At 36.2% G+C, this 19,330-nt stretch overlaps 1 protein-coding gene across 7 annotated transcripts in view; it reads right to left on the reverse strand.

The window, feature by feature from the left end:
- PALM2AKAP2 (PALM2 and AKAP2 fusion) overlaps positions 1-19,330 on the reverse strand; it is a 518,845-nt gene that overhangs the window by 11,580 nt on the left and 487,935 nt on the right. For 5 of the 7 annotated variants that reach the window (XM_051961361.1, XM_051961372.1, XM_051961410.1 and 2 more), the window contains one exon: positions 4,649-4,827. The exons of 1 other annotated variant lie outside the window; for it this stretch is intronic. In XM_051961361.1, coding sequence (XP_051817321.1) covers positions 4,649-4,827 — 179 coding nt within the window. Of the gene's footprint in view, positions 1-2,384; positions 2,408-4,648; positions 4,828-19,330 lie in introns of all 7 variants that reach the window. One more of the 7 variants, XM_051961383.1, reaches the window with a different exon arrangement.

Here is a 19,330-nt window from a genome sequence, read left to right on the forward strand (position 1 = left end):
TGTTCAGTCAGCCAAAAACATTCTTATATTGACCATGTTAAAAAAAAAAAATTCTCAATCTGTACTCTGAGCCCATCTCTTCTCTATCAGGAGGTAAGTAGCATGTCCTATGAAATTGTGGTTGATCATTGCATTTGGTCAGAGTTCGTAAGCCATTCAAAGTTATTGCTCTTTATAATATTGTTGTAGAAATTATGATCTTGCTTTTACTCTGTATGAGTTTATATAAGTCTTTCCACATAACCCTTTAATCATTTCTTACAGCACAACACATTCCATCACATTTCAAATACCATAACTTATTCAGCCATTCACCAATTGGTGGGCACTCACAATCCCTTTTCTAATGAGAAGCACTTTATCTTCTCTATTCTTATTAGCCTTTTCTCACCTACTAGAAGAGAGCTGAAGTGCTGAAATTGTTAGTAATGGTTTTTAGGATAGTGGCCTCCAGTGGCCACTTTACTTAAAACAACTCAAATCTCTCATCTTGGTTGCAGTCTGCTTGGATATTAGGGTAGCCTAACAATATAATCATCCAGGCTTAGGAAAAGCTAACATAGAGCTACTTAGCACTACTCCTTAGTAGTTATTTTTTTTCTTTTTCTTTTTTTATATGGAGCAGGACTATCATATTTTTACTCCTGGCCTTGATTTTTTTGGCATTTGAAGATTATGAAAAAAAGGCCAAGGAAATCCCAAGGGCTCTGGGTTAGTGGCCACTATGCCACAATGACCACTAAAACTACTGAAACTGGAGTGAACTAAAACCTCAACTTAGCAAGGTCTAAGATGTTTTATCACAAAGAATACTTTGTTAAGTAGTAAATTGTTGAATTTGATTAGGGGAAGAAAAACCACAACTTTTTTTACTTTCCCCTAAGTACATGCATCTAACTTGCACATATATCCAATAAGCCGGCCAACCCCCATTTGAAAATTGAGCTTTCCTCTCAAGAAGAACACAAGATAAACATTCTTTTGAATACAATTCAACAGCCAACTATGACTTTCTATGAACAAATTGATAAGAAGTTACTTGCAAAGCTAGTCTGATTGGTTTGTTTGGGTTTGCAATATTTTCAGTAAGTTGGTAAAGGAAGTTATTCAGATCACTGGATGCAGATAAATTTGTGCTCAGTCACTGATAGTTGCTTAAAGGAATATCTGAAGGAAGAGAGGAATAGGGCATTGATGGCTATAGCATTAGTTACAATGGTAACTAGGAATTCACATTTTTAGCTTTCGAAATAGATCATGTGCACAGAATCAATACAGGAAAGCCACAGCCAAACCTTATAGGCAACAGAAGGTGCACAGTGCAGTCACCAAGCGGTTAATAACACTCCTAATCTACTTATTTTCTTTTTCTTTCTTAAAAGGTGGGGCCACAAGTCCACAAGAGAAAACCATACACATCTTTATCATAATAAGCTTTCAGATCCAATGCATACTTTCAAAGAGAGACTCTTCATATGAGAGGAACACAGTGGGGCTAAGTATATCTTTTGATGACAACATAAATGCCCACAATTCTATGAACAAGATAATATAAACTGGTAATCTACCTATACCTAACATTTTATACATTATCTCAGGTATGATGATGGTGGAAGCTCTTGTGGTTTGGTCCTTAATGAGAGATGCAGTTATCCAGATGTTTTCTGTTGGAATTCTGTTCTGATGAAGCAAAATGAGCTTCCATGGTTAGTCTAGTCTACTTTGGGCATTGTATTTAAGTATATTTAAGCTCCAAGAAAGGATTAGCTGGCTGTTCGCTTTTCTCTTCAAACAGATGTGCTTACAGAAGGGAAGAAAAGAAGGTCTGGAAAGAAATGTGTGTAGAGAGGGGGAATGGGGGGGTGGGGTAAGAGTAGGGAGGGGGAGAGGGAGGTAATCTGCTGCCCTGGTAAAACTTCTGCACTAGGATTTACTTAAATAGAAACTGTGAAAAATCATAGGACCAATGAAACAAAACAAATTCCAAATGAATTCATTAAGCCAAAGGTGACAGCCCATCATAGTTGGTTCTAATTATTTGTTAGTTTGACAGTAACAAATTAACTAAAGCAGAATGTTTATGAGAATGTGAAAGGACTGCAGGAATATCATGTACTTATTAATTAGTTGTGGTGGTGGTCCCATTACCTAACTCCTACTTTCAGGTAAGACTTACCAGTGCTTAAGTTCAAGTAGGAGAAACCTTCTCTCCAAGTGGGGGCAAAACTTAAAACAGAAACACTTGCTAATGATGCGGATCACAACATAGACCAGAACAGCAAGAAGAGACCATTACAGTTGGGAGTATGTGCAGAAGCAGATTACATTTGCCCAAGCACATCCATACCACAGGGGAGAGCATGGGGTAATGTTGCCAGGCTTACCTTTCCACAGAGCTGCTTAGGTACTGTGCAAGGTTAAAAAAAAAGAAAATAAATAGGAAGCTGAGTGAAAATAATTTCAAAATTGTTACAGCCTCCAGGAGGGTCTGATTGAAAATGATGCTTCAGAGAATTCTAGAAAGACTATAAGAACAGATAGTCTAATGTTAAAGGATAAGGCCCCTGGGATAATCTCTGGGAAAGTGATCTGAATGGGTTACCCATATACAAGTTAAACCAAGTGGAAGGCACTGAGATGTGTTTAAATTTGAGCTTGAATTTGTGGGTTGCCAAAATAATCCTACCCCATTCCTTTCAACAAATTAAGTAGAGTTCTAGTCCTACTTCTGCTTTTGTGCAATGCACAAACTGCTCATGAATATAGAATCATTCCTTCCTTTCATGATATGCTCCACATAGAAAAGTTCCAATTTTATCGATTATGGCTCAAAGCCCTTTTCAATACAGCCACCTAGGAAAAATTCAGGGCCTTTGGTAACAGCTGAAATAATCAATTTCAATACCTCACACCAACTGTGTCTCTGAAACACCTTCTCAGTATCTGGCTCAACACAGGTATAAAAAAAATCTCTTTTTATGTTCTGATTTACTTGAACAAGAATACAATAGGTAAAGGTAACATTGATAAGAGTAAGCTCTATTCAGTATGGAGGCCAGATGCTTCAGAAATATTTCATAGAGGTATCTTAAAGTTATTTTTGTGGCACTCATGCTCATAATCCTCTAAAGTAGTGGTCTCCAAAGTTTTTGATAATAGCTCCCCATCAGCAAAAAAAAAAAAATTGAATATAAACTCCAATATGTATATATGTACTTATAAATTGTGCTAGTATACGAATAATTATGAACATTATAAAACTTCCACAAAAATAGACATTAAAAATGATGAGATAAAGATTTTTAAAATATTTAACCCTAAAATCTATTGGACACCATTTTGGCAGTGCTGTGTAGAATTAGTTAGGAGAGGGTAGACTATGGAAATAGTCTAGGGGAAAGGATATAAGTATCTGAGAAAGAAGGGAACAGATATGTGAATAATATTGAGGATTGAGAAATGACAAGATGTGGTAACTGATTAGGTCCATAGGGGGACAGAGTGAGGAGGCAAAGATGAGCTAATCATATTGTGAATCTGAGTGATTAAAAGAATGCCCGTGCTCTTGACACAAATAGGGAAATTAAAAAGTGTTTGGGTAGTGTTGTGAGATCTGAGATGCAGGTCACTATTTAAAATGAAACGGTGAGAGAACTCTTTTTTGAACCAACCTGCCACAACCACCAAGTGATTTTGGGGGCAAGAGGTAGGTATATTGGGAGAATTTCCCCAGTGATACCCAGTGATACCTGTAGCAGTTTCCAATGCCCTCATAACAGGTTAAAACTGTCCAAAAGGGTCAGCACTAAGCTTAGAAAGAGGTATGTTGAAAACTTATAAAGGGGGGGTGGAGAGGAGGTTTGAGGGAGATGGATAAGTGTGGTAGGTCACAGAAGAAGGGCATTATCTTGGGGACCAATTCTTCAAGAAGTCTGATCATCCTTAGAAGGCTAATTTGTAAAAGAATGTTAAATGTATCAACTGTGTGAATTTAGAGCTCACAACCCAAAAGCCAAATCCGAAGTAGTTGATTGGATGACCTGGTGACATTGTCAAAGCAGAAGTTCCAAGGTGTTAATTTAGATTTCTGTAGAAAAACATGTTAAACTGTCATTTAAAATCATCCTTTCTTACAACAATAAGCACAAAGATTTGAAACCACTACTAACTCTTCCAAGTATTCTATCAAGCGTAAAATGGATAGTGCCATGATGGACTCCTGTTATCACACTATTTGGAAAGCCAAAGGTTTACTGAAGGAGTCGAGAGCACTCATAATCGTAACTATGATTATCCTTAATGGTCTAGTGGATAACCCAACTTTCCCCCTATATTCTTCTCTCTATGCTTCTGAATGTACCAAACAGCTAAAACTGAGCTCAAAGGTGTGGTGGACACACAAATTCTGCCAAAGGTCTGGCACTTCCAATGCCCATCCTTTGGTCCTTGGCACTCTGCAGGCAGTGAAACAAAAAAGAAAAACCTCCCCAGAGTCACACATTGCCAAACTAGTTAAGAAACCTTCCAAATAGTCTAAAACTGGGAGGGAGGAAGGGGGAGACCAGACAAACTTAGCCATATCCTTCCCTATGAAGTCAAAGCCTTTAGCAACGGCCTTAGAATAAGTGAAAGGAAAGGAAAAACTTACACTGCTCTCATCCATTTTCTCACGCCTTTTAGATTTGTGTGTTTCGTAATCTTCCATGAGGGTCTGCATCAGATTCTTGGGCCGCTGGGATCCGGCAGCCTCTTCGGGAAGTAAATCAGACTGCGAGCTGGGGCCTTCTGTTGTGGGGGATGGAGGAGGTTTGACTTTCTCTATTTTCCCTGCAACAACAGGAAGAGAAGACCCTTTCTAAGCTGGTCAGCTCATGAATGCCGTCGGATTGAGGAGAAACAATTGGCAAAAGAAACCCTTGGCATAAAGAATGGTACCCCCAAAGCCTCAATACAGAAAGAGAAACAAGCAACTAATTCTGGTAGAGACTAAAGAGCTTAAAGATTGGACTGCTAAAAACTTAAAGTCAACTGGTTTTTAATAGTCAGATGAGTAGGTCAGGCAAACATTTTACACTTCTACACAAAGATACCCAGGTCTCTGGGAGAGCCACAAGGTGCTTATTTACTCAGCATATGAATCAACATAGATCTTAAGGCATGGATATCTAAATAGAGTGTGGATTCACTGTGGTAGAAATATAGGACTGAATTTATAGTTTGATTATTAAAATGTCTCATGAAGAAGGGATGGTGAATGACTGTAACAGTGGTTCCTAGATGGGGACCTCAGAGATGTTGGAAATTCCTTCCTGCTAATCGAGGCTATAACTGAATATTCACTTGGCCACCCACACATTTAAAGCCTCGTTCCATGGCCAGAAGCATTTTGATGCTTTGCTTAAAAGCAATCACACCCCCTCAGCCCCACACCCTCACTCCTCCTATTTCCCCCCCACCCATTTTTGCTAAGCAGCCTGTGAATGGCTGCTGCCCCAAAATGCCATAACTGTTGTGAGGAGGATTGCCTCCTAAGGAGGAGTAGTTAGGTGGATAAAGCAATGGGCTTGGGGGTCAGGAAGACTGGATTTCAAATCCAGCCTCAGGCATTTACTAGTTGTGTGACTGACCCTGGGCAAGTCATTTAAATAACCCTGTTTGCCTCAGTTTCCTCACCTGTAAAATGAGCTAAAGAAGGAAATGGCAAACCACTCCAGTATCTTTGCCAAACAAACAAAAGCCAAATGTAGTCATGAAGAGTTTTAAAACTACTGAACAACAACACCCTTTGGAGATTGCACAATTGGAAAGGAGTGCAAAAAAACAAACAAAAAAAGCAACTTTTTTTGGTAGGAGAGACTTTCAAGCAAAAAAAAATACTTGAAAGCCTTGGGATATAGTAGCTGTGAGAGAAACATGCTTCTAGCTGCTATACAAGCAAAACTGGGCAGAGAACAAGGTTTGATAGAAATGAATCCCCTGTTCCCAGCTTTTTTTTTTCCTTAAAAGGTGCTTTACCTCTCTGTTGCCTTTGATCTCCCAAATTCTAAATATCTTATCCGCCTGGTTTGTAAATCAGCCTCTCACTTCAGTGCTGACAACAATCTGTGAGTCACACTTCAAGGTTGGAAGGTCAACATTAACATCCTGATGTTTTGTATGGCCAGCCCATGCTGTCGATCCAGTAAAACTGACACATTATAAGTGAAATGTGTGTGGTTTTGATTAAGGGAAAAAGGATGCATGAAAAAGGGACTGTTACAAATTATTTGATAAATTTGGGCTGTCTAGACCAGAGATGTCAAACATATGAAGGCAACACTCCCTACTGCCAGCAAAAGTAGATAAGATGTAAGTGGGAAATATTTAACAAAATAAATCATAATGTCAATATGTGTTTTTAAAAAATATATTAAATATGGCAGGCAGAGATCCTTCTGTTGGTAAAATGACCCTGTATCTATCTGAGTTTGTAAGAAAAAGAATTTTGACTTTGTAACTCAGATCATTAATAATCTTGCTATGAACTCAGAAAAGTGTTGGAATTCTTACAAAGTGTTAAGTCATTAGAACTGATAGAGACAATAATTATCTAATTTAGCATGGTTCAGTATGATTGATCTGATCTTACAAAGAGATGTTATGGGCCAGAAGAAACAAGGTACTAAGTACAACTGATAGACAGTAATGCTTGTTGTGTTCACACCTTTAGAGAGCTCATATAAGCAAGAAGCTCTTAAGGCCAGAGAGCACTCTGAGAGGAAACCCATAATCCCACTCTCTCGTATCCCACAATCCCACTCTTGGAGAAGGAGCATATATAAAGCTTCAAGGAGCCAGGAGCACTTTGGCAGGAAGCCCACAAGCCCTCTCTCAGAGGCAAGAGAGAGTCATTCCATTTTCCACCTGGTTGGCTGGAGGCTGAAGGACAAATCTTTGGATTTGGAGACATTCGGAGGGAGCTCTTGGAACCAAGCAGAGATAGGCCTCTAAGCTAACCGGGCTATTTTGGAGGAAGCAATAAAAGATCTGAACTTTCAGCACCTGGCTGCATTTGGGTGATTATTACTTTTAACTGAAACTAAGGCTACCTCCAGAAAACCTCCCCAAGAAACCTGCTCCCAGAGAGAACCATTATATTTTAAAGAAGAAAAACACCACAGAAAAGGGCAAGTCTGAGCTCTGAATATTTCTCTGGGAGCAAAGGTTATAGAGGTAGCATGATATATTCTTGAAAACAAAATCATCCAGTAGAAAATACCATGAGATTTTGGTTCAGAAGACCAGAATCCAAAACCCAGCTCTGTCATTTACTTGTGAGAAGTAATTAAAAATTTCACATTACTTGTGAAAGTAATTAAAAAAAAAGGGGGGGGGGTTCTTAATCTGTGAAATGGGGGCATGGACCACATCAGAAGTCCCTAACTTTTTTTTGAGTCATGAAACCATGCCAGAATAATTTTTTAAATGAATAAAGTACATGGGATTACAAAGGGAAACAATTATATTAAAAGAATTATTAAAATATTAAAAGAATTTTGCATATATTAAGAGTTTATAGTTTAAGAATTATAGGGAAGAGAGGTCCCTTCAAACCTTAAATCTATGATTCCATGTACACTGGATTGAGAAGCTTGGATTTAAGACACTGATTAAATGATATTTAACAAATCACTTGGGAAATTAAGGCTTATATGAGCTAATAGATAGAATGAAGGCACTGAACTAAATTGTCCCTTAGGTACCTTCTGTTTTCAATATTTGAAGCATTTAAATTCAATGATAAAGGTGACTTTTTAGCTCTGAAATTTTCTTTCCTAAAACTAACTTCTCTCTAATTCCTTATTTCTGAGATGGTGCCATCTGAATACCTCCCTGTCACCCATGATGAAAGCTTGATCATCTTTTACTCCTTCTTTCCATTCCTCCCACATCCAATCTCTTCACTGACAAATTTAGTCAGTCTAAACTTCCTATCTCTCAGGTGTTCATCTTCATCATATCATTATCTCATCCTCCCCAGTATATACACTATAATACTCCTTTCTCTCCCCATCCTCATCTGTCCTTTAGCACAGATTTGACATTCCTCTTTTTTTTTTTTTTCAAAAATTTATAGTGGCTTTCTATTATTCAGAGGATAAAACAGGGATTATTTCAATTCAGTTCCAGATTGATTTCATATCCTCTAAACACTCTATGGAATCTTCCATTTAAAATTATTATCTAGTCCCTAAATACAGTATTGTCTTTCACTTTCCCATTTTCATGTGCTCATGTAAGCTGTCTCCACTTTTTCCCCTCCCCCACTGCAGCCCCAATATCTGAGATGTACTCTTTTCTTATCAGTCTGTTAAAAGCCTTCTCTTTAAGACCCTGAAGATGGCTCAGATGGCACTTTTTCCATAAAACCTTTGATTTTCTCACTTAAATAGGATTCCCTCTTCAAGTTGTTGTTTTAAGTTTATTTTGCCTAGATCTGATCAAAAGCCCTCAATTAGACTGTAAACTCCTTGAAGGTGGTGGGACAAGTGTCATTTTTCATCTCTGTATCTTCGATGTAAAATTGCTAATATAAACTGAAAGAAATTCAGAAAACAAGGGTAATGCCTTCACAAAAGGTCAGAATATTGAATATGAAGATCAGATAACATGTATTTTTTAAAGCACTGAAGAAAATGTCCTAAACAAACTACAAAAGTATATGTACTTAGATAATTTAGTAAAACTTGGTGCTCTATCCTGAATCATTCCAAAAATTGATAAAGGCAGTAGAGTTAGGAAGGTCTAGCTTCAAATCCCATATCAGATACTTATTGGCTTAAGTGACCCTCTATGTCACACCTCTGGGTCACAGTTTCCTTATCTAGAATGTTGGAGGGGATGCGGGAAAACTGGGACACTGATGCATTGTTGGTGGAGTTGTGAACGAATCCAACCATTCTGGAGAGCAATCTGGAATTATGCCCAAAAAGTTATTAAACTGTGCACACCCTTTGATCCAGCAGTGCTACTTCTGGGCTTATATTCCAAAGAAATACTAAAGAAGGGAAAGGGACCTGTATGTGCCAAAATGTTTGTGGCAGCCCTGTTTGTAGTGGCTAGAAACTGGAAATTGAATGGATGCCCATCAATTGGAGAATGGTTGGGTAAATTGTGGTATATGAATGTTATGGAATATTATTGTTCTGTAAGAAATGACCAGCAGGATGAATACAGAGAGGCTTGGAGAGACTTACATGAACTGATGCTAAGTGAAATGAGCAGAACCAGGAGATCATTATACACTTCAACAACGATACTGTATGAGGATGTACTCTGATGGAAGTGGATTTCTTTGACAAAGAGACCTAACTCAGTTTCAATTGATAAATGACGGAGAGAAGCAGCTACATCCAACGAAAGAACACTGGGAAATGAATGTGAACTATTTGCATTTTTGTTTTTCTTCCCGGGTTATTTATACCTTCTGAATCTAATTCTCCCTGTGCAACAAGAGAACTGTTCGGTTCTGCAAACATACATTGTATCTAGGATATACTGCAACATATCTAACATATATAGGACTGCTTGCCATCTAGGGGAGGGGGTGGAGGGAGGGAGGGGAAAACAGAAGTGAGTGCAAGGGATAATGTTGTAAAAAAATTACCCTGGCATGGATTCTGTCAATATAAAGTTATTATAAAATAAAATAAAATACAATAATATAAAAAAGTTTCCTTATCTATAAAAAGATAGTTAGGCTTGATGGTCCTTTCTAGCTTTAAATCTACAATTCTACAATCCTATGAAAAGTAGTTGAATTACCCTCAATATTTTGCTTTTCTGTGATTTTCTATTTCTATATATATATGACTTCACTGTATGAATATGAATGACTTGTCCTCATTTTCTTTCACGGGAAAAAGCAAGGCACAAAGAATTCCAGTAATCTTTTACATTCACCCAAATCCAAATTCCAGAGATTTGACCAAGTGTACCATCCAATTAATTGAGATAGGTTCAAACACAAAATTTTGAGGAAAATTAAAAAAATATATACCATATGACTTTCAACAATAATTTTCATTTGCCTGAAGAAGAGGAATGAAGACTCCTCCTTCAAATACATTTTGCATTACAATCACAAAAGGTAAAGAATTGGGAGACCTAGGATTCTAGTCTTAGCTCCTGACTATGCAACCTGAAATAAATCACTTTACTTTGCCTTGCAGCAATTTTATATATATGTAATTAGAAGGTTCAACTGGATAATTCTTAACTCCAAATGCTAGGGGTCTAATATTCTATCATTCTGTTTCAATACAGGAAAGCAAAAATTTAGTCCAACTATTAAGCCATTTGTAAGAATTAATGTCCACTAGAGGTCGCACAAACCATAGATAAAGAAAAACTTTAAAAGGCCTGAGAGGCAGTTGATTTAAAAGTGAGAGAATATTGAGGAAATGGTTCGGAAGGACAGAGTACTTAGCAAGACCAAAACATCTCCAGAAAAAGGAGTCTGCAGTTTAAATTATTAGTACATTGGAGGGGTTTATAACAGTTTATTAAAGTTTTAGCAGGAGATGGATTTTTTTGCACAGTCCCCACACTGTGAAAATAAACTCATTGCAACTAAAAAGTGGTATTAAGATACTCAATTTGCTAATCGAGTCCTTAAACTTTCCCATAGCACAGGAAAACCAGAAAAATTATTTACCTCAATCAAAAACATCCTTTACTGATGTCCAGCTGGAATTCAGAAATTCATTCCTCTCCCTTTCTTTTTCTCTCTCTCTTCCCCACTCTCCCCCCATCTTCCCCTAATTCCTCCCTTACTTTCCCCCTCTCCCCTTTCTCGATCTCCTTTCCCCTTCCCCTCTTTTTCTTCTTCCATACTATTGGGATAATTCACAATTATAGCTTCTTCTGTTTAAAAAAAACAAAAAACAAAAAACCTTCTCAACCTTCAGGCCACTGGGTTTCATTTCAACTCTCAAAGCACACCACTGTTCTGATACAGTCTCAATGATAATTTATTTATACTAATGGTCTCTTGTTGTTTCTGTAGGTAAGAAATGGTCATTTATTCCTTAGAGAAGAAATATCTTTAGCGTTTTGTTTGATAGGTTTTGGCTGAGTCAGTAAATTATATGGCACACTGTTAACAAGTGATAATTGAGGAGTGAGTAAACTTTGTTTACCATTTATTTTCTAATGCAATGCTCTTTCTTTTTCTGTGGCACAATGAAAAGAATGATGAATTTAGTCAGAAAACCAAGGTTCAAATCTTGTCTCTATGTTCTAGCTATGTAACATTGAGCATGTTAAGCTCAATGGTCTCAGTTAACTCAATTGTAAAATAAGAGGATTGAACTAGATGGAATTTAAGGCCCTTCTAGATCTGAAGCTTGAACCTAGGGCACTCAAATTTCCCCACACTCTCTGAAGAGGGAGAGACAGTGATAAATCAAAAAAAAAAAAAAAAATAGAGACAAAATAAAGATCATCATCATCCAAAAAAGATAAAGAGTAAAATTATAATGTCAGAGGAATTCAAATAAAATACCAAGAAAGTCAGAATACCATGCTGACAATCCAGGAAGGCCTGGACTGAAAGCTCACCTCAAAAATTATCTATGTGATTCTGGACAAATCCTAACTCACTGGACCTCAGTTCCTTATCTGTAAAAAGAGAGATTTGGACCCATGGCTTCTCTAAAGTCTAAGATGCTATGAGACAGAGAAAAGGAAGGGACTAGGAAAACATAAAAATTAGCTTAAAAAAAAAAATGATACTTTCACCTTTATAACTTACTATTGTATAGTACTCTATGGCCCAGCTTCTTAAACTGTGAGTTGTGACCCCATATTAGGTCTTATAACTGAATATGGGGGTCATACAGTTTTGATTTATTATCAAGTGTTTGATTTGTATACCTGCTTTATATACTCATATACCCGGGGATTTGTAATAATTTGTTGGGGAAAAGGAGTCTCAAGTGGGAAAAGTTTAAGAAGCCCTGCTCTATAGTATGAAATATAGTTTTCAGGGCAGCTAGGTGGTGCAGTGGATAGAGCACTAGCCCTGAAGTCAGGACTTGAGTTCAAATCTGTCTTTAGACACTTAACACTTCCTAGCTATGTGACCCTGGGCAAGTCACTTAAGTCCAATTGCCTCGGGGAGTGGGGGGAGGGGGGGAGAGGGAAGAGAAGTATATATATTGAGATCATTTCTTACCTGCCTTTACTATATATGACTTGATCTTCTATTAACCAGGAAAATAAATGGAAATTATCTTTGCTATACAAGAGGTAACAGAAAAGACTTTGCCTATGTGCTGGTCAGCTTATAATGACAGCTGACATTTAATAATAAAGCACTTAAAAAGTGCTTACAATAAATACAGAGTTAGATAGCCCTAGATAATATTATTCATACTTTAAAGATGAGGAAACAGAAATGCCTTCTTTCTTTATTATCACCAAGGTAGTAACAGTATGGAGTAAGGACTCAAACCTAAGTTTCTTCCGATTCTAAACCCAGCAAGGTTTTTTTCCCACTAGGCAAACTGCAAGAATCTCACTTTATATCACTTTTATCTTTGCTTTCACAAAGGGGAAAAAAAAATGGGTGGAGACTGAAGGTAATGTAAGTTTGGGTTACTAGCTTACCAAGAATGGCTTTGCTGTAGTTCTGAGATTGGGCAGATGAGGCAAGATTGGAGATAAAATACTTTTCCCCTATTGGTAAAGCCCTCCCTCTGCCATCCTTCTTGCATTTTGCAAGGTGACTGCATTCCCTAGGAGTGACAAGTCTTGACTGTGTGAAGAGATTATCCATCAGTACCTTCCTCATGCCAAAGACAACCCAATTCATCATAAAGTACCATTGTACTGTTGCTACCCACACACAAGTATGGAAAAGATCAAAATGTGGGTTGTGAATAGTTGTGGCTCTCACTATACTTGAAGAAACACATTAGAAACATGACTTCCATAATAAAAATCTCTTCCTTTATAAAAGTATAAGCTGTGTAGTTTGCAATAAGTTTCACTAAGTAAATCTTAATTCTAAAAATCAATTTGTTAATTTTGAACAGGGTACTGAAAATTTGATGCTTCTACAAGTTAGGGAAATGGTGTTTGAAGATTACATTGAAAGGGAACGTTTTTTCTGAATATTTTTCCACATGAAAGTAGAAATCAATTGTCTATCATGATAAGAACCCCCCCCCCAAAAAAAAAAACCCAAAACACAACAACAAAAAACAAAAAACAGCAAATCAAACCAAAAAGTCCATTAAAGTAAATGTGCTATATATTGTATCTAGGATATACTGTAACCTATTTAACATGTAAAGGACTGCTTGCCATCTGGGGGAGGGGGTGGAGGGAGGGAGGGGAAAAATCGTAATAGAAGTGAGTGCAAGGGATAATGCTGTAAAAAATTACCCTGGCATGGGTTGTCAATAAAAAGTTATTTAAAAAAAAAAAAAGAGAGAGAGAACTGATCTATTGTCATTGGTCCTCTTCAAAAATGAAGACAACAATAGCTTCTATTTGTGTAGTGTCTTGCACCATAGGTATTAAACATACTGCCAGTGGAAAAATAAAAATAAAGTAAATGTGCTAGAAACTGTGTATTGGATATAAGTAGTTGCTGATAAATACTTAATTGAATTCTACTTTCTATGTTTCTGACCTCGTCACACTCTTCCCCATCCCCACCCTTCTAGTAACACTCTTACTTTAATTTTTATAAAAATCTGTAACACTGTAGGCATGGCTTGTGTTTGGCCTAAATGATATAGATTTACTGTTAAATGTCTACTAGGGATCCTCAAATTACGGCCCGCGGGCCAGAAAGAGCAGCTGAGGACATATCCCCCTCACCCAGGGCTATGAAGTTTCTTTATTTAAAGGCCCACAAAACAAAGTTTTTGTTTTTACTATAGTCCGGCCCTCCAACAGTCTGAGGGACAGTGAACTGGCCCCCTATTTAAAAAGCTTGAGGACCCCTGGAGCCTCTAAGCCATACAACAAGAAAGAGCCAAAAGGAAGGATTCTTTTTTTTTTTTTTTTTGGGAGAGTTTTGCTATCTCAAAATGATGTCACCAAATGATTTGGGCAAGGATGGTCTAGGCAAAAGAAATTCATTACCAGTAGGTTTGACTGCTATATGAATTTTTTTTAACTATAAAAATGCTTTAAGGAGCAGTTACATGCTACCTAATGCCATTATTTAGTTCCATAAAAATATAATATTAAGCAGGTAATTTTCTAGTGTGGGAGTTAATACCAGAGTAACAACTTGTACCTCACTTAGGTAACTAGCCCAATATAACAGGGAGTCAAGATGTTAGATAGAGACGGAGTTTAATTGTGATACATTAATGACATTATTGTGGAACCATGAGGATTCCACCTGTAGTTTGAGATAATGACAAAGCACTCTGCATACATTATTACTTGATAACCTATGAAATGATTGTAAAAGTGTTCATAATTACATTTTATGAGCAAATTTAAAGCTCAGAGGAGCAGAGCTATTTAAGGTTGAATAATAGCAAACATCATTTAGAAAACTTTGACTTCCTATCCGAATCAAGATTTCTTGATTTTAAATTTAATAATGTTTAGTTCATTCTCATATACTGACTCAAAGGGTAAGGAAGTGACAAAAAATGATATTTCTCCTAGAGAAATGTAATCCTGGGTCATAAGATCATAATTCCAAAAAAAATAAAAAGAATTCAATGTGATATAGTGGCTAAAAAAGGAGTCCTTTTTTCATATTTTATAATTATATATATATGTATATAATTAATTTATTGTTTTATTATTATGTGTTAACACAGTTCTACAAATTTTTAGAAATATTTATACTAAGTGGAAATTTAACTGTGTCAGGATTTGAAAAAGAAATAAATTTATTTTATTTATATTATATTGAATTGCCTCAAATCATATAGAAAGGTAGAATATAAATCTACTATTCTACAGTTTGGGTAACTGAAGTAGATGGGCAGATGAGGCAAGATTGGGGATAAAATACTTTTCCCCTACTGGTTCACCTATACTGCTGAAGTAAAGCCCTCCCTCTGCCATCCTTCTTGCATGTTAAGCAAGATTAACTTATCTGTTTCCTTTTTGTGCTATGGATCCATCTTTGTCAGTCTGATGAAGCCCATGCTTTCTTTCCCAGAATAATGGGTTTAAATAATTGAAGGACATGCTAGTCTCAATTGGAGACTAGTGAAAATATATGTGTAATGTTTGTCCCATCTAAGTTCATAGAGCCCCAGATTAAAAATCCTTGTTTCACAAGAAGAATGCCTTTTACTATCTGGTTTTAAAAAATGATAGCTGTTTGCTCAAGTATCATCTCTGAGAGTTAGCTTTGACATAATCTTTGAGAACCTAGGATTATTTACTAGATCTCAATGATACAAAAAAGTAAGGATCTAGAAATCATTTATCTCAATTTTGCCTCCCAAAATGTAGCATTAGATTTATAATGAAATATGTTTAAAATGATCTTTTTTTTTGCTCAGGTATTTTTTTCCATCTTACTCTGAAAAGGCTTTTTTTTTTTTTTTTTTTTTAAATGAGGTGTTGAGGACATAGTAAATATACATGGTGGGATGGGGAAAGGGAAACCTCCCTTAAATTAATATATATATAAACCTAGAACCTTAAGGTTACTTTACAAGCATGATCCACTAATGCTAGATACTGCCCAATTTCCCAGTCCCATTAATCTCCAACAGTAGATTTTATTAAGAAAAAAAAAATCTTCTTTGCAATTAATTTTTACAACCATAATGAAATGATCACTTTATGAAATACATATGTGTTTGATTAGGAGATGAAACCCTCTTTTTTTCTCCCTGTGAAGTAACAGCTTATTCAAAAAAATAATAAATAAATAAAATAGATCAAAGAAGGCAAGAGGCACAGGAAAAGAAAGAGGTAGCAATTATCGCCACTAGGAATCAGTCATATCCTGTCTAGGATTTCCCATATTCACCAATTGGACATCTGGCATCCACGCTTTATTTCAATTTAACCATATTTCTCACCAGAAGCAGGGCAAAACTCCCAATAAAGAGGAACTCTGACTTTCCTTGTGTTGACTTGAGAATATGTAACTTTCTAGGCATGTGGCTGAATTTATTAATTTAAGCATTTTCATGGTTAAAAAAAAAAAAAAGAGAGGGTTTTTGGTATTGGTAACACCAAGTGACAGTGAGCCAGGCCCTTCCAGTACTGTGTCTATCCCTTCTCATTTGTTTGTATTTGCAATCTTTAGCACAGTTCCTGTAAAGTTAGTGAGTTATTAAGAAAAGCTTTTTTTTCATGTATACTTATTGTGTATCTAATTTATACTTTAAGATATTTAACATCTACTGGTCATCCTGCCATCTAGGGAAGAGGGTGGGGAGGAGGGAAAAAATTGGAACAAAAGGTTTGGCAATTATCAATGCTGTAAAACTACCCATACATTTAACTTGTAAATAAAAAGCTATTAAAAAAAAGAAGAAGAAGAAGAAGAAGAATTGCAACTCATAATTGAACACCAGATAGATAATTTTGATTATATTAAGTTAAAAAGGTTTTGTACAAACAAAACTAATATAGACAAGATTAGAAGGGAAGAAATACAATCATTTTCACATTAAAAAAAAATTTTTTTTTCATTCAAAAGTATCTATGTAACAACACTGCACAGTAGTTATTTCTATGTCTCTTAAGAAGTTGATGACTTTGCACCACTCTGCAAAGACTACTACATAGTATCTTAATTCTCAAACTGTCTTCAGAGTGACATCAGAGAATCTTCCTCTTTTAGTATGGACATTTGGCCTGTTTTATTTATTCTCTTTAAGTAATTAATGTTTTATTTTGGATGATACTAATTCCTTGAATAACTTTAATGAGTGACGTTGGGAAAACATTTCTTTCTGGGAATGTTTTCTGATTCATCAAATGAAGGGAGTAACTGTATGGTTCTCTTTTGTTCTAAACTTTTTATTATCTTATAAAATTCGATGTCAGATGCAGACTACATGTCATTGAACAAAATTACATGGCAAAATTCTGGTCCTGTTATTATGAAACTAAAACCATGATTTCATAATGTACTTTCTAGTTTAAAAAAAAAATTGCTAACTGTATTTCAATATAATTTGATTGTACTATTCATTTTTACTTTATATATTTAAAAACACAATTCTGAGTAGGGGTTCATAGACTTTACCACACTGCCAAGGGGATCCAGGAAACAGAGAAAGTTAAAAATCTGTTTCTAGAGATGAATGGGGATAGAAAATCAGACTTAGGAGGAACTTTAGAGATCATTATTTCCAATCTTAGAGCACAGAATCTTCTCTAGAACATGCTTGCAAAGTAGTTATCCACTTTTGGCATCCAATTCTACTTCATCCTTGATTCTTCTGCGGCATTCAATTCTGTTAAGCATCCTTTGAGACCTTGGTCTCTTTGGGTTCCCGAGGGGTTCCTTTGGAGACTCCTTTGATGAATTGCTATCCATGTCATACTCACTAACCATATGTACTACAGGGCTTTGTCCTGAGAATTTTTTTTCCTCTCTTGATCTACTTCATCTGGTACCATCATGTCTAGACATATGATACCAAGATTTATAATATGTTCAGCCCTGATTCCCTATTGAATATTTCTGACTGATAGGATAGAAATGCCTTCTCAAACTCAATATGTACAAAACAGAACTCAATTTTTTAAAAGATTTCAACATTCATTTTTGTAAAACTTTGTGTTCCAAATTTTTCTCTTTCTCCCTTGCCTCCCCTCTCTCCCAAAGATAGCAAACAATCTGATATAGGCTAAATATGTGCAATTCTTTTAAACATATTTCTGTATTTGTCATGTTGTACAAGAAAAATTAGATCAAAAGGGAAAAAAATGAGAGACAACAAAAAAAGGTGAAAATGCTATCCACATTCAGTCTCTATAACCTTCTCTCTGGATGAGGATTACACTTTCATTCCCAAGTCTATTGGAATTGCCCTGAATCACTGTCTTGTTGAAAAGAGAACTCATTAATTTTGCTATGAATTCCCTTCCCTATCTGACCTACTCTGTTTCTGCAAAGTCAATCAACCAATCAGAAAATATTTATTAAAGGCTTAGAATGTATCAATTACTGAGCTAAATGCTGGAGATATGGGGGGAAAAAATAAGATGCCCTTGCCTAAAATGATTTTGCAAAAGGTAAAGAAACATATTTATGAATTTACACAAGTATATACGTGCATGATACAATGTATCAAGGAAAATTTAGACAGGTCAAAACACCAAAATACAAGAAAATCCAGAGGATGCAACAAGATTATTAAGCAAGTTTTATTGAGGGAAGATAATCACAAAATAAAGGGGTGGTGAGGAAGAGTGCATTATAGGTAGTCCACTGTCATCTTGGATGGAGTCTGGTTTACACAGGGAATGAGATATCCTTTTCCAAAGTAATAATTCATATTACTGGAGGAAGGGAAGATTCCTGGGGAATTTTCAGCTCTCTTATATCAAACACCCCACTATTAAGAAAGAGGCATTGGTTCATTACTGATAGTTTTACTGATAAGGTAACTTTTGAGGGGCTTCTTTGGCAGGTCAGGGGAGGCTCTTATATTACTTACAAACAGAGTAGAAGGCCAGTTTCTGAGAAGCAAAGGTGAGAAGGCAGAGCATTTTAGCCACAGGTGAACAAGTTCAATGGAACTTGTGTATCACCACTCTTAGAAAACACATTTGGTTAACTTAAAAGGAAGTTTTCTGCATTCTGCCTCAAGATTAGGAAATAGATTCATCTTACACAAGAGCCCTATTCTTTCAATGACTTCACAGATTGGTATTCTTCTTGCAATGAAAGCATTAGCTTACTCATGAAGAATGAAGTTTTGGAAAAAAAGATTTGTAGGAATATCCTGGCTAGACAGTTAAATCCTAACTGGTAAATTATCTCTTTTGCCATGTGCCCACCCCCTTCCTTTTCTATCTTAAAAGTCAGTTGCTTCCGAAAGTGATGGGCTTTGATCCCATAAACATATCTAGCAGTTTTGTTAGTAACTATTCGTAGGCACCAAGCTCAACTCTGAAAATAATATAAGGCCAACCAAGACCACTGAAAACAAACCCACCAGCCCAGTCAATTCTTTGTAATTCACTACAATACTTCAAGGCAAAAGGGCAGTGGGAAATCAGTGTCTATACCAGCTCATCATGGCAAATATCAAAAAGATGGAAAAAAAAAAGGGGGGGGGGGGACTAAATTAGGTAAAGAGCTGTTATCTTTCATACCCAAGTCAAG

The sequence above is a fragment of the Antechinus flavipes genome, chromosome 1, assembly GCF_016432865.1.
Source record: "Antechinus flavipes isolate AdamAnt ecotype Samford, QLD, Australia chromosome 1, AdamAnt_v2, whole genome shotgun sequence".
NCBI classification, from domain to species: Eukaryota; Metazoa; Chordata; class Mammalia; order Dasyuromorphia; family Dasyuridae; genus Antechinus; species Antechinus flavipes.